Consider the following 16,523-nt stretch of genomic DNA (forward strand, 5'->3'; position numbering starts at 1 on the left):
AGTGAAGGAGAAAAGTTAAACTGGCGCACAACTAGAATTGCCTGAATAGGACAAGAAAGAACAATGTATGGCATAGCACAGCGAGTTACATCATGTTTATTTCTGGTTTATTTACTGATCAATCAGTCAGTTAAGATTAATAAAGCAGATTAATAAGGTCAGCAGAAATCCAGATACCTGGACATCTAAAATGAGACTTCAGACACCATCCTCTGTTGTATTGGGAGTCACAGATCTCTCTAATTCTCCCACTAATAAGATCTCTTGAGCAGTTTGAAGACATTAAACACAACAGCAGTTAACTTTGTACATCTCAGGTTACAGATGGTGTGTCCACAGCTTCTGATAGATTCACATTAGCTAAACTGATATTTTTAGGAAAAGGGAGTCCTGCTCTTCAAAACTTTAAAATTGCCCACTGAGAGAGAAGGGCAGATTTCAGTAAAAGACACCCGATGCTTAGTGTTTTGTTATGCTGAGTGACCCTATTTTTCCCTTTTATTCTTTTTATTGTGTAGCCCTTTACAAAATGTCTCAAATTTCATACTTTTAGCCTTAATATGTTACACTAATTGTCTTACCTATGCCCTCAGGCAATAGCATACATACAGCAATAGAACAAACAGGAGAGAGAGTTACACTTTAAATTAATTATCTATTATATTATGTTTTAATATATTATATTATTATTGTTGTTATTATTATTATATTATATTATTATATATTATATGCTTATATTATAAGACAGCTGAATATATGAGTGTTGATTACAAACCAATACAACCTGATAATACTAGATGTGAAGTTTCAGGTGGTGTAATAACTTGTTGTTACATTCGGTTCTTTCTGTCCAGCTCATCATCAGCGCAGGCCCAGGTAAAGATTTGGCTGCTAAGACAGAGTTGTCCTCTCTTCATGTTGAATAGCAAGAGAGAAAGGGAAAGGCATAGTGACTGAATTATTCCATTCCCATCACAAATACTAGACAAATGAGGGTCGGCAAATGGATTAATTTATCTAATTCAATTGGACCAATAGGATACAGAAAGGCCAATCATAAAAAGACACATTTCTCTAGACCCTGCTTCATATTAGCTAGACAGTTTATGGCATTCCTGTGATGGATGGCTTATAGGTTAATATAATATCTGAACAGGGTCACCCTTGCTGCATGACCTCAACCCCCCTACCATAAACTTCACATCGTGAGTCAGTACTTAACACCGCCTCCTAAAGACTCGAGGGTTGGTTAGGAAAGCATCAAAGAACAGTTGTTCTCATCAGTAAAGTAAAACATGTCCTCTGAAACAGTATCTAATACCAACTTAACCCTATTCTTAAAAGACATAACATATGCAATTATAACAATACTAGATATCACAAAAGCACAACAGGAAAATGACATTAAAACAAGTGCACTTTGTGCAGTCCTTGAAACATTTGAACTTTATGTTAGAACAATCTGACAAGAGCAGGCCATGAAGTTTTACAAAGCTTGCCAGTCCTATCCACTTAATCCTTCTAAAATAACATCAAGTTGAGAAAATTGAAAAGGCTCAGTTCTTTTAATCCATCCACTGTAGCCCTGGAATCAGCCCCGTCTCTCTTCTCTGGACCTTTCTAGCGCTGCTATGTTCTTTTTGTAGCCTGGAGACTAGAACTACATGCAGGACTTCAGATGAAGCCTCGCCAGTGTGTTATAAAGCTCGAGCAGAACCTCTTTGGACTTGTACTGCACACATCAAGGCGCTATATAACCTGACATTCTGTTAACCTACTTAATGGCTTCTGAACACTGTCTGAAGGTTGATAGTGATGATTCCACTATGACTCCTAAATCCCTTTCACCTTATGAATCCATTCATTTCTCATTGTATATTTTAATAATTGAGCATTGTTTATCTTCATTACACTTGGCCTACACTATGCAGTGACTTTCAGTATTTGTTCTGTAGAAGGCCTTTCATTAATATTGCCACAGGAGGGCAGCAGACAGCTATTTTTTTAATTATTTCACTTGATTGGCCTCCTAGTGTGACCCTGTAGTTAGGATATAGCGGGTTGGATAATGGATGGATGGATGGATGGTCTCCTTCTGTTCTGAAAATCTGCTCTCTTTCTTCCTTCCTCAAATAGCCAATAAAGAGCGACGGATCCATTCCATATCATAACAACTGCATTTGGAATTTTATGGGCCTACACAGCTGATTAAAAAAGGATGAAACTTAGGGAAGCGCAATCCACGTATGTAAGTGAAAAATGTAAAGCTTTAATAACAAATCTCGCAGCTCATCCATTACACCACAGACTTTATTAAAACAATTAAGCGAGGCTCAGTACAAACAATAAAGTGCAACTTGAGGCAAAGGCTGATGGTGTCATCCTGGCTGTAGAAGAGACATCAGTCAGAAGAGAGGGATTTGATTTTGTTTTCGATCCAGTCTTGGTATGCGGACACCTTTGTGTACACGTTTCTCCGATGGACATCTTCACAGGTTTTTCTATCACGATAAGACACAAGTCCCACAGCTCTAGGACTGTTCTTGCTATCTGAACATATCAGTGGACTTCCTGAATCTCCCTGAAACAAATTAAATTTAAAAAGCATTAAAAATAAACTAAGATGAAGAATAAACCACATAACTAAAAGCTTGTCTTCTGGTTTTTGTAGAGCAAAATGTAATCAACTTACATTACAGGTCCCCTTACTGCCAGGGCCCCTGGCGCAGATCTGTGAATCAGAGGGACAGTTTGCCTGGATCTTCCCATCCACCTCTCTCAGGACGTGGCTGATTGGCCCTTTGGTGACAGTGGTTCCCCATCCTGCCACAGAACAGAGGGTATCAATTTTGAAGACCTCATTGCTCTTTGCAATGCTGATGGTTTGAACTTCATTTGTGATTCTGGCGGTTCGCTTCAGCTGTTTCAAATAAACAAAAGCCAGAATGAAGTCAGCCTGCCCTCTCATTAGGGGGGCTTAACCAGTGTGCCATATAATATGTACAGAGAAACAACCATTAAGGTAATGTACTGATTAACGAGTTTGAGTTAGAAGAACAGCCTTTGTTTTAAGCTTAAAGAAAAAAATTAAACTTCAGTCACAGAAGATAGAGAGTATCAGCAGGCAGACACCATCTATATAGCGGGCTCTGTGGAGATGGAGGGGTTTGGCCCTGCTCTTTTAATCAGACCTCTGTGTGTGGTTAGTTGAGGGGTTCTCACCTGTAATCCACATGGTCTTAATGTCACAAAAGGAAGAAATAATTAAGGAGGAACTTTGTTTTCATTTATTGGATTGCTCCTCATTCATTGTTAACAATGAAGCAGATAAGAGAAAGATTTTCCTAAAAATCTGGGAAAATGAGGGAATATTTTTACATTACAGAAGCTTATATATAACCCACATGGGAACTTGAATAGTCCAAAATCCACCATACACATACCAGTGAAAGTATGTGTGACTTCATGTGGTTTCAAGGAAGGTGAGAAAACACAACAATTAAAGGCGTCTCAGCCCTGCTTGCTCACAATTACACTTACCTTCAGGAGCATGATGTCATTTGCTTGTGTTGCATTATTATAATTTTCATGAGGAAGGATGTCCATCACAGGTATCACCTGCCAGGAGCGATTACGTTTTGATAGATCATGAGCCCCCAGGAGAGCCATGATACTCCTGTTGAGAAAAAAACTGGAGGTGATTAATGGAGGAGTATAGGGAAAATGGTTTTATCACTGGTAAAAATGACCAGCATAGTGACCACAGTCCAGTGCTCTTATGGGTGGCTCTTGTGAAACACTGAAACAAACCATCAGCTAAACATGGTACAAAAAAGAAACAGGGCATAGAAATAAAGACAAAAGAGCTGCAGGTAAAATTGATCACAGGAAAAATAATACAATAAAAATATTCTAAATCTGACTGTAGCCCTATTTGTCATGGGTTTCCAAGCTACTTATACACAAGTATGACGCATCTACTAAAAAATTCTACAGTCTAAGTGTATTTGTTTTAAATTTTAGTAAAATCCAAAGCGAAACATTTCACACACAAAATAAAGAAAAAATTGAAAGTACAAAAGGAAATGGAAAAGCTTATTGTTTTTGAAATTTCTTACATATTCAAGTTACATTTATTTAAGTTTCTATATGTAATTGCTTACAATAAGGCTTACATACAGTGACTACCAGAGTAGCAGCAGCCCAAACCTCCAGACACAACTAGAGGGCACAGTCCTGGGTTCAAATACAAGATGTTTAATGTACACAGTACCTCAACAGGCTTCCAATTCCTCTTTCCAAGGCAGCACAATAGAACAGTAAGGTTTTCTTTCTCCTTCCACACCTCCCACGTAGTCTCATCCACTTCCTCCAAACTCTGACATCTGGTGCAGGAGAATCGGCTCCTTTTTTGCCAAACCCTGGAGTACTTCCAGTGCCACAGCCTTGCATATTGGAAGCACATCTAGGTCAGGCAGAAACCCTTCAAGTCAAGTCAAGTTGGGGAGCATGCACTGGTACAGTGTGTGGCCGCACGCACTACACGAACAACTCAGGATCCCGGTTGGCAACCCTCCAGGCAGACACGCGTTCCAGTCCCATCCTCCGGAAATGACCCTCAATCTACCGCAGCCAGGTGTTATGTGGGTGACCCCTTGGCCTGGTCCAGCCACTTGGGTTCCCAACAATGAGGATCTTACGAGCTGGATCACCCTTGGGGAAATGCACCACATGGCCGTAGTGCTGTAACTGACGCTCCCTCACAATGTAGGTAATGTGTCTCATTAGGAACTCCATGAGCAACCGCTCATTCAACACAAAGTCAAACCAACGGTACCCAAGGATTTTCAGGAGAAACACAGTACCATAGCAGTCCAGTCTTTGTATCAGCTCACGGGACAGCGTCCATGTCTCGCAACCATATAGCAAGACAGGAAGCACCAAGACTTGGACCTTCGTCCTTTTGTGTACACCCTTCAAAGAAGGTACAATAATATTCCTCTGAAGCTCCCCCTGGTGGCACCCAAGAAGCCCAACAGAACTGCCCTACAGGACTGCAATTCCCAGCCTGTACTGCAGGTACCGATATGAGAGTTCCAACAGTGGGATGCTGCCATCGTGTACACAGGGGGAAGGACATAACCCTGAGAAACAGCAACCCACTATCCTTCTGAGGAGGCCTCCCATCCTGCCAAGGAACCAGCACCCATCCCATATGGGATGCCAGTCCATCCTCGTCCTTCTATTACAGCCTCTCTAAAGAACCAGTTTCCATCCTGGTTGGGTCACTGAATCCTCCAGCATTTTATTCACAATTCATACACAAAATCTAAAAAGTGTATGCCTGTAAACCTTCCCATTTTAGGGTAATCTAATGTGTCTCGCAGTTTGTGTTTCTTTCTAAAGGCTGTGTTATATTAGACAACTTTGCCAGTGATTTTTCAGTCATAATCTTCATGTACATAATCTTCCTGTGAAACCAGTCATCTATTGTGACAAGCCTAACAACGTAGTCCAACTAGGCTGTGAATCGGTCTGACAAAATCAAACAATTTTGGTCCTTTGTCTTAGGGTGGGCTTTGTGTGTATGAGAACTGACAACCAATGAATGCTTATTCGGAAGTGCAATGCAAATAATTGAGTAATGAGGAGTAAGGACCCTACAGGCTTTGGACCTCACAAACAGAAGAGATGCTCATCTGTCTGATGTCTCATGTTTTTACTTACCGGCATAATTGTTAATCCTTTGTATAGCACCAGTACGGCACCAGCTCTGTTGGGTGCATGCTACGGACTGTCAGAAAAAGGGGCTAGCACAACTGTGCTAATAGGCTGGCACCCAAATGGCAAAGTAGACATGGGTATTGATTTTCAGTTATTTAAACTGACAAGTTCTGGTCACGATATCAGAGTCTGTGGTCAGCAAATCTGCCGTACCTTATGGCTAAAGGTCCTGTAATTTGAAATCGGCTTAACTATCCATCTGACTATCTAAGAAATATAGGAAGAGTATTAAGAATATTCCATTAACGAATTAGCTTGTAGAAGATAAAACAGAATCTCCCATTATGTATACAGCTATGTTAAATTTACATTCTATTCAAATTAAGCAAACGCTTATGTGTATTTACCATTAACATCACTTTACTAGGATATGCTCTTACACTGACCATACAGAAAAAGAGAAAATAAAAGGTTGAAATGTTGAATGCGTCTTTGTTATACTTTTTAATCTGGGGTTGTGGGGTCAAGAGGCATTTCAGATGTGCTTTTGGCCCAGAACACCAGAGCAGGTTACCGGGACATTTACAACATGCTCTGAGGCCGAAACATCAAAGCTTCTTAGTGGTAACCTTCCTCACCCTAATGGCAGGTACCAACTTGATGTAAAATATTCTCAGCTCATGACAGCTTTTTCCAGTGTTTAGATTTAAATTGCACAGGCTCAAACTCCAATAAATCTTTAGGCTATCTTTATTTACCCCACTATGGTGACTCATTACAATATATACAGTACTCAGGTTTCACATTATTTCTACTGGTTACTTGTTTCAATTCAAAAGAATACACTTTCCTGTAAAACTGCATTTTGTAATGACCATCGACAAAAAGTAAGTCACTAGGAAAAACAGAAAGAAGCAGGAGTTCATCTAAGGAAGGAATGTTTTACTGATGGACAATTAGGGATTTAATACACCCCACTTTCATTTTCTCAGTGTCTCTTACTGCTTCAGGGTCCTCTTCATGACTCCATCCAAGTTCACAGCCCGTTTGAAGTGCAGTCCTGACAAGCCGGCACCTACTTGCAGTTAAAATCCATTTAGCTGATTTCTAGTGGCTGCTATTAGTGGCAAGCCAGGAACCATATCAATTCTAATTTTAAATAAGGCTAGTAACTAGTAAATAAGTTAAGTAAAAAAAGAAAAACAGTGTGCTTCTGTAAAAAGGCTGCTGCCTGCACAATGTCTGGACATTTCAAATACAGAATTTTATTTCAAAGTTATTCGAGGGGCTTCAGTTATTTGATTTACATGGTATTTGATTGGTATTTAGGAGACATTGCTTTACCCTGACACCAAAGGCCATGCACAAGCTTCCATTATGCATACGAAGACAAAAGAATTTCATGACATTCATGGCTGGTTCCCATATGGTACCAGTGAGCCTACCCCTAACAGCCCTAGTGCTGGTTAGAAAACAGAACGATAGATAAATATATAGAAAAAAAAGAACACTGAACTTTACTTGTCCCTAGGGGAAAATCTGTCTTTTTACAGAAGCTCTTTAAATAGTGCCACACATGCTTGGGGAACAGCTTATACTTGCAATACTCCACCAAGACATGAGGTGGCACTGTCTAATGATGATCTCTCTTGTCCTCCCCCTGCAGAATGGAAAATGGACACCTCTCTGCTCATGATGTTTAACTTCTGGGGTCCAATCACCTGGACCAGTCTCTTCGTCCCAGAATCTATCATAACTGGAAGACCCACCATCATGGGCAGTCTGCCTAATTGAATAAGTCAGAACAACTCGAATTGCACTATTAGCACACGTTTTTTTCATTTTTCAATCTTATAATAGATGGGGTTAGCTTCCAAGGTGCCAAAAGGCTCTTTAAGCACTACAATAGACAGATAGATAGTAAAAGGGACTATATAATCAGGGCTTAATAAATGATATTATCATCAACATCATAGATAGATAGATAGATAGATAGATAGATAGATAGATAGATAGATAGATAGATAGATAGATAGATAGATAGATAGATAGATAGATAGATAGATAGATAGAATCTTTTTTACAGAAGCTCTAAAGATAATTTTATATTTAAACCAATAACACCTCCAGGGTCAAATACATACCAGAACAACTAAAAAGAAAAAGAAAGATAAAAAGAGCGATCGCAGTCAAATCAAACATCAGCTGTTGATAAGTCTTCAAGATGCTAAAGCACACCAGTAGATCATCATCAATCAGTACATGTTAGTAACTTTTCTTTTAAACGTTGCCATATTTTCATTATTATCTAACTTTTCTTGCTCTCTGGCCTTTCTCAAGCATCTCCTATTGACTGACAGAAACTTACTCTCCTTGGCAGTGAGCTGCACTCAGGATGAATTCTGGGTGAATGAGGGTCCCTCCATAGCAATATATTTTATTGTTTATGTGTATCTCCAAGTACGCCATGTATGGTCGACTGTGGGCTTTGGCTTCAGTGCCATCGATGATTTTGTCACCAGAAACACCTAAAAGATAAGGAAACAGATTGTGTGATGCAAGACAGGATAGAACAGGACATCAAGAGTATCACTGAGAATGACCAGTTTGCCAAAAGATTTACTCTTCATGCTCGCATAATAACAGAGAGCTGCTTTTCAGATTAGTTGCTCTTCTAGGCTGCAAACACAACTTTGCACAGTTCTGAGTTTCTTTTAAAGTGTTAAACCAGGTCTCTGCAGAATTAGTTATCTGATGGACCTCTTCCTTCAGTGTCAATCCCCATCCCACCTCAGGTTACCTGCTATTCCAACGCAGACAGCCGTGATGGCTACCCAGTCCACAAGCAGCATGACTTTCATTTCTGACCGTCTTTGCAGTTTGCCTTTGCAGATAAGTTTTTACACTTGGGACTGGTGAGGATGTGGCCACGTCTTGAAATCAACCACAAACCACAGTCCATTCAGAACAGAATGGGCAGGTGACTTATAAACCAGCATCTTGCCAGCATTCATTAATACAATTCAAGTCTGCAAGTGAATTAAATGATATCATGAATGTGGAAATGATTTGGTAAAGCAAATCAGACTGGAGTTTGTGTAAAGGAAGAGTCTACATGAGTGCTTAATCAGCAACAATACATCTTACCAGCTCTGCAAAGCATGGTGTCTCTACTGAAGGTCAGCAAGTTAAGTCAAACCTTTGTTCTTGTGCAGGGCTGTAGCTGATAGTGTTATGTAAGAATATGTAAATGTTTACAAACAAGAGACAGCCATTTTGTCTGTCACCATCATTTAGCCACCTATTGCAGTGTGGTGAAGTGGAATCAAGCAATGCTGTGTGGCCTTGTTGCGCCACATAAAATGACATAAGAAGGAAAAAGGCAGAAGGCCCTGCGGCCGTAACTGGGGACACACTTGTTCAGCTGATGAATGTAATAAAGAAGGAGTTAGCTACACCGACCCTGGTATAGGGACAGGTAACAAGCCTTAACATCCCTGGTATATGAACAGGAAACCAGTAACACTGACCCTGGGGATGAACAGATAACAAGCTACACACTCCCTGGTACATGGAGGGGAAAAAAGACATCAAATGGAAGGATAGATAGTGGACTATAATTTAAGAAATGTAACCAATGTTTTAATGATATACATGTCATGTAAACAAGTTCTTCATCCTTAGGAGACTGCATTCCTTTAATAGGAGAAGTGACATAATTCACATCTTCTAGAACTCTGTAACGGTCAGTGCTTTTGTCTATGCTGTGGTGTGCTGAGCTGGTAACATCACTTTAGGAGAAGACCACCGAATCAACAAGCTAATTAAAAGAGCAGGCTCAGTTATGGGTTACACTCTGGACCCCCTGGAGGTCATAGCAAAGGAGTGAATAAAAGCAGTGAATAAAAATAAAAACAATCACTGGGGCTCCATTATATCAAAAGGAATAGGCCTGAATAACACCTTACTGGGACTGGAAGAATGGTGGGAATGGTAGAAATTTTCAATTTTTCTTCCTTTTTAGTCATTCTGATCTGTGTTCAGACCATAGTGTGTATATATATATATATATATATATATATATATATACTGATATTTGGCTGGCTTATCATCTCAGCCAATACCCCCAGGCCGCCAGATGGAGCCCTCCCTGCAGTATGGAGGTGCTCCGAAGACTAGCAGGGAATCATGTAGTTTTTATCCTCTGCCCTGCTGGATACCTCAGGGGCCGCAAGAGGGTGCTGCAGGGAGGACCGAAGACTCATTTGTGCCCTATGACCCGGAAGTTCGTCATAGGAAGAGCGAGAATCACATGGACTGGGGATTAGGAACACTTCCGGGTCAGGAGATATAAAAGGACAGTGGGAGCTCCCAGACGTTGAGCTGAGCTGGGTGGAAGGGTGGCAATGCGTCTGGGAGCTGGAGGATTGTATTTGTGATTTATTATTGTGATTAGTGATTAGTATATGAGTATAGTGGAGGAGAGTGTGCTTTGTGCACTATGGCGATTAAATAAAGTCAATATTTGGACTTTTATCTGGTATCTGGAGTCGTGGACAAGGGTTCAAGGGAGCGAGAGCGCCCCCTATCTACCACAATATATATATATATATATATATATATATATATATATATATATATATATATATATATATATATATATGTATATTTTGTAATATTTGGGCTTTATTGAGCCCGACCCAGCACAGACTGACCCAGAGGCACGTGTCAACACACAAAGACTTTTTATTTTTCTTCACCTTTGGGGCACGTGTTCCCCATGACCCCCACAGGCACAACACAGTCCCAAGTACAGCAAACAGAACACAAACACGCACAGTCCTCCTTTGCACCACCACTCCTCCTCCAAGCCTTGTCCTTCTCCTTCCAACTCTGGCCATTGAGTGCTGGTTGCTGGCCCCTTTTATAGTCCACCCAGAAGTGCTCCAGGTGGTTGACTGCCGAGTTCCGGTTGCACTTCTGGGTGTGGCGAATATGTTGCCCATACAGGCTCAGGAGTCCCAGCTGCAGCACCCCCTGGCGGCGCCTGCAGGACCCAAAAGGGCTGCATCCAACTCCAATTCCCACGGAGCCCTGCGGGAAACTGCTCATCCCAGATGATGAGGGATGGACATCTAGCGTCCAGGAAGAGGTATTGAACAAAAATATATATAAAAAAATATAAAGTAAGCGCTGCAATATATAAACACAAAACTTCAATATATAAAGTCATCATCGGAATATACAAAGTCAGTGCTGGAATATCCATCCATTTCCCAACCCGTTGAATCCGACCACAGGGTCACGGGGATCTGCTGGAGCCAATCCCAGCCAACACTGGGCACAAGGCAGGAACCAATCCTGGGCAGGGCACATGCATCATTTTCAAAACATTAACCAAACAGTGTTTTTTTAATTTATTTTTCTGAATACGTTTTTGTTAACTTACTTCAGTTCAGAGTCGTTTCAATCAATATATTTTGACTTTGACTTTATATATTCAGGAATGAGTTTATATACTCCGATGTTGACTTTATATAATCAGGAATGACTTTATAAATTCCGATGCTGACTTTATATATTCAGGTTTTCACTTTATATATTCCGGCGCTGACTTTATATATTCTGATGCTGACTTTATACATTCAAGTTTTGACATTATATATTTAGAAAAAAGTTTTGACTTTATGTATACCGACAGTGACTTTATATATACAAGTTTTATATACAAGATGTCCAGGGGGATGGACATCTAGCGTCCAGGAGGAGGTATTGAACAGTGCATGGCTGCTTCCCCTGAACATATAGCGAAGGGGTGTCCCGCCGGGCATGGACCCCGGCCGTCCGACACATTTTCTATATATACAGTGGTACCTCGGTATACGTCATTAATCCGTTCCAGGTCCTTGGACTTATACCAAACAGGACGTATACCAAACTAATTTTTCCCATAAGAAATAATGGGAAAATGATGAATCCGTTCCAATGAAAAAAAATCCTATTGTTATTGCATATTATACATTGATGGGGTTGTACAAAATAATTTAAACACTGCTTAATACTAAAAATACATAAATACAAAAGCAATTAGATGAAATAAATGAAAATTTAACCTCACTTTACTTTTTAATAACATTTTTGTTTTTTACAATCGTAGATACCGTCGTTCTCGGAAAACGGCATGCAACAACCATGTCCCGGACACGCATGCCACCTTCATACTTTTCAACAATCAATAAAAATTTACGTGAAAAAACACAAAATCATGTTGTGATGATGTGGGTTTGCTGTATGCTCCCATCTGCTGTTGGGGAGCCCTTGAACCCTACACCGTCGGTAATGTGCCTCACTGCTAAGCAAATCGGTAACAACAAAGCAAGGGGATGGTGAAAAAGTGCAAAGTGCTTTTATTAAAATAACTAGCAAAATACCCGCGCTTCACAGCAGAGAAGTAGTGTGTTAAAGAAGTTATGAAAAAGAAAAGGAAACATTTTAATAATAACGGAACATGATTGAAAATGTAATTGTTTTGTCATTGTCATGAGTGTTGCTGTCATATATATATATATATATATATATATACACACACACACACACACACATACACACACACACACACACACACATATATACATATACATATATACATATAAACATATCTACATATACTGTACACATATCTATATATATATATACATATACACATCTACATATATATACATATATATACACATATCAACATATATACAAACATACAGTACATATACATACATACATACACACACACATATACATATATACATACATATATACACTGGAAGCTATTTTTCTCCATATGCTGTAATGGAGTTGAGCTCGAAAGCCGTGGGGGGCGGAGTTTCGTGTGACATCATCACGCCTCCCACGTAATCACGTGAACTGACTGTCAACGCAGTATGTAGAAAACCAGGAAGAGCTCCAAAAAGCGCTGAAGAAAACATGCATTATATAATTGAGAAGGCAGCGAAACAATAAGAAGCGAGCGAGTGACATATACTACCATATTCATGAGTGCTGCTACTTCGGAAACAAAGCACGGTGTAAACCTAAAGGTTAAATTAAGTTCATAGACAGGCTGCCGCTGGCGTTTGTCATGCCCATGGGTAATGCGGGATACAAGTTTAATGAGAGGACGCAGGATATAAACGAGAGTTTTGATCACTTTGTAACTAAGTTAAAATTGCAGGTGAAGGGCTCTGCTTATGCAAATTCTGAGAGACTGTGTTTGTGGGGGATTGACAGTTAAGGCGGGTGGGGGAGTCACGTCATTATCTCCCCTCCCATTCACCTCATTTCGCTGTGAGCTGAGCTCCGCGGCTAACGCCGTCTTGAGGAACCAACTTTGTGACGCTGCCACCAAATACTCACAGAAAAATCCACAAGTTAATACACACGCTGTCTCTACAGTTTCTCCACACTGAATCCTCCAGGCACTACTTACAAAAGCTTACATTGACAATCGTGTTACGTTATTTTTAAAATGTTTACTTTTCTTAGCACAAGCACAGCTGAGAAGCTTTGATGCATGTGCTCCAAAACTCGTTAAAAAATCACACATTTAATCACACTTTGCATTCCAAGCAAAGGGGAACTTCTGTCAATGCATGATTTCCTGGTACACCGATTACTTTGATCTGCGCTTCCCGATTCATTTTACCCTCGCACCCCCTTGGTTTGAGAAGAAGTATGAAAAAATATGAGGTTAACACAGAAAACAGATCACCAATTCAAGCTTTATGAATAATCGATTCGCCATCAATAATTGTTTTGGTAAAGCCATACTCAGTGTAATCTTCCTTCCATTTTATAATTTTTCCGCCACTAGCCATAATTAAATGAACGGTAAAAAAGTAAGAGCGAAGCGAGGGTGACTTATTCAGGCAGGCAGGCGACAGCTCAATAGCTCAAATTTGGATATAAGTAGCTTCTATTTAGTCGCCAGAAATATCTTTGTTAGGAATGGAAGTTGAATTTAGTCTTTAAATTTCTATGGTGAAGAAAAAGTTATGCAATGATGATTAAATTTAACTATATAAAGTCAAAACTTGTATATATAAAGTCACTGTCGGTATACATAAAGTCAACAACTTCCCGTGTAGGTAGAAGACTGAAATTTGGCAGGCTCATTCCTTACAGCTTACTTACAAAAGTTTCATTTCAAAATTCTTTCAAGTTTCACGTATCTACACATACACATATCTATATATATACATATATACATATACACATCTACATATATATATATATACACATATCAACATATATACACACATACATATACATACATACATACATACATACATACATACATACATACATACACAGACACATATATACATATATATGCAGATCTACATATATATACTGCTGAAAAGAATTAAAGGAACACTTTTTAATCAGAGTATAGCATAAAGTCAATGAAACTTATGGGATATTAATCTGGTCAGTTAAGTAGCAGAGGGGGTTGTTAATCAGTTTCAGCTGCTGTGGTGTTAATGAAATTAACAACAGATGCACTAGAGGGGCAACAATGAGATGACCCCCAAAACAGGAATGGTTTAACAGGTGGAGGCCACTGACATTTTTCCCTCCTCATCTTTTCTGACTGTTTCTTCACTAGTTTTGCATTTGGCTACAGTCAGTGTCACTACTGGTAGCATGAGGCGATACCTGGACCCTACAGAGGTTGCACAGGTAGTCCAGCTTCTCCAGGATGGCACATCAATACGTGTCATTGGCAGACGGTTTGCTGTGTCTCCCTGCACAGTCTCAAGGGCATGGAGGAGATTCTAGGAGACAAGCAGTTACTCTAGGAGAGCTGGAGAGGGCCATAGAAGGTCCATAACCCATCAGCAGGACCAGTATCTGCTCCTTTGGGCAAGGAGGAACAGGATGAGCACTGCCAGAGCCCTACAAAATGACCTCCAGCAGGCCACTGGTGTGAATGACTCTGACCAAACAACCAGAAAGACTTCATGAGGGTGACCCAAGGGCCCCATGTCCTCTAATGGGCCCTGAGCTCACTGCCCAGCAGCATGCAGCTCGATTGGCATTCGCCATAGAATACCAGAATTGGCAGATGCACCACTGGTGCCCTGTGCTTTTTACAGATGAGAGCAGGTTCACCCTGAGCACGTGACAGAAGTGAAAGGGTCTGCAGAAGCCATGGAGAACATTATGCTGCCTATAACATCATTCAGCATGAGCAGTTTGGTGGTGGGTTAATGATTGTCTGGGGAGGCATATCCATGGAGGGTCACGCAGACCGCTACAGGCTTGACAAAGGCACCTTGGCTGCCATTAGGTATCAGGATGAAATCCTTGGACCCATTGTCAGACCCTAAGCTGGTACAGTGGCTCCTGGTGCACGACAATTCCTGGCCTCATGTGGTGAGAGTATGCAGGCAGTTCCTGGAGGATGAAGGAATTGATACCATTGACTGGCCACCACACTTTCCTGACCTAAATCTAATAGAACACCTCTGGGACATTATGTTTTGGTCCATCCAATGCCACCAGGTTGCACCTCAGACTGTCCAGGAGCTCAGTGATGCCCTGGTCTAGATCTGGGTGGAGATCCCCCACAACACCATCTGTCATCTCATTAGAAGCATGCACCGATGTTGTCAGGCATGTATACAAGAACACAGGGGCCATACAAAGTGCTGCGTACAATTTTGAGTTGCTTCAATTAAATTTTGGCAAAATGGACTAGCTTGCCACATAATTTTTTCACTCTGATTTTTGGGGTGTCTTTGAATTCAGGGCTCTGTCGGTTGATCATTTTCATTTCCATCAAACGATGTGGCATCCTTTCGTTCCTAACACATTACCCAGTCTATATCAGTATAGATATCCAGGAGGATTTCTTTTTACCATTGAGATCTGATGTGTTTTCAAAGTGTTCCTTTAATTTTTTTTACACATATATACATACATACATATATATCTACATATGTATATACTGTATATAGCAAAATCCCCGCGCTTCGCAGCGATGAAGAAATGCTTTTACATTTTTATTAAGAAGAAAAGAAAACCTTTTTAAACTGATGGAAAATATACCAATAACTATCTGTTAAGGATCTCTTTGTATACCAAATTGTCAGTTCAGCACTCCGGTTGTAATATGACCAAGCTGTGCACTGAGATTACTTTTGAGAATGCAACGTATAGTTTTGTCCAGGAAGAAAGCAATGTTGCCTTAAATCAATGGCAACCTTTTGTAGGGTCTGTCCCTGAGACTTATTAGTTGTCATCGTGAAGCAGAGCCTTACTGGAAATTTGAGGCATTTCAACTGAAATGGGAGATCAGGGGGTATAACGGTGATGCCAGGAATACATTCAGAGTGTGGCGCTCTGCTGTTTTTTGTGTAGCTGCCTTCACACAGCTTCTCCGCTGCTTTTTAAAGTCGTTTCTCCTTGCTTCGCGGTTCTGTACTGTTTTATTGTTAGTTTATTACGATTCTTATAGTTATTGTGTAGCTATTTGAGACTTACTTTACTGTTCAGGTACCCATTTCGCTATTTTTTGTTCGTTTATTACGATTATAGATATTTATTGATTCCCTTCTTTAGCTGACTGCCTGCTCATATAAGACACTCCGCTAATTTTTTGTGAAGCAGCCTTTACACAGCTTCTCCGCTATTTTATAAACGAACGACATATAAAGCCATCCTTTTTCCTTGCTTTGCCACGGAAGCTGCCTTTTTATTTAATCCACGGGTTCTCCACTGTTTTATTGTTCGTTTTGTTATGA

General features: G+C 40.2%; 1 protein-coding gene across 1 annotated transcript; it reads right to left on the bottom strand.

Moving 5' to 3' along the window:
- Window positions 1–2,335: 2,335 nt before the first annotated feature.
- On the bottom strand, window positions 2,336–8,581 carry LOC120536273 (mast cell protease 1A-like). The gene is made up of 5 exons (XM_039764596.1): window positions 8,525–8,581; window positions 8,093–8,252; window positions 3,541–3,676; window positions 2,693–2,920; window positions 2,336–2,581 (listed from the first exon to the last, which is right to left on the bottom strand). The coding sequence occupies exons 1-5, from the start codon at window positions 8,574–8,576 to the stop codon at window positions 2,402–2,404; spliced, it is 756 nt and encodes a 251-aa protein (XP_039620530.1). The 5' UTR covers window positions 8,577–8,581; the 3' UTR covers window positions 2,336–2,401.
- Window positions 8,582–16,523: the final 7,942 nt, after the last annotated feature.

Source organism: Polypterus senegalus, chromosome 10 (assembly GCF_016835505.1).
Source record: "Polypterus senegalus isolate Bchr_013 chromosome 10, ASM1683550v1, whole genome shotgun sequence".
In the NCBI taxonomy this organism is placed as follows: domain Eukaryota; kingdom Metazoa; phylum Chordata; class Cladistia; order Polypteriformes; family Polypteridae; genus Polypterus; species Polypterus senegalus.

What these genes read in the sequence shown, in the direction of transcription:
- LOC120536273 (XM_039764596.1), bottom strand. Translation starts at nt 8,576, where the DNA reads ATGCTGCTTGTGGACTGGGTAGCCATCACGGCTGTCTGCGTTGGAATA. An exon ending in TGTCTGCGTTGGAATAGCAG is followed by an intron (nt 8,253 to 8,524) that starts GTAACCTGAGGT and finishes CTTATCTTTTAG; the next exon opens with GTGTTTCTGGTGACAAAATC. An exon ending in ATGACATCATGCTCCTGAAG is followed by an intron (nt 2,921 to 3,540) that starts GTAAGTGTAATT and finishes TATTTGAAACAG; the next exon opens with CTGAAGCGAACCGCCAGAAT.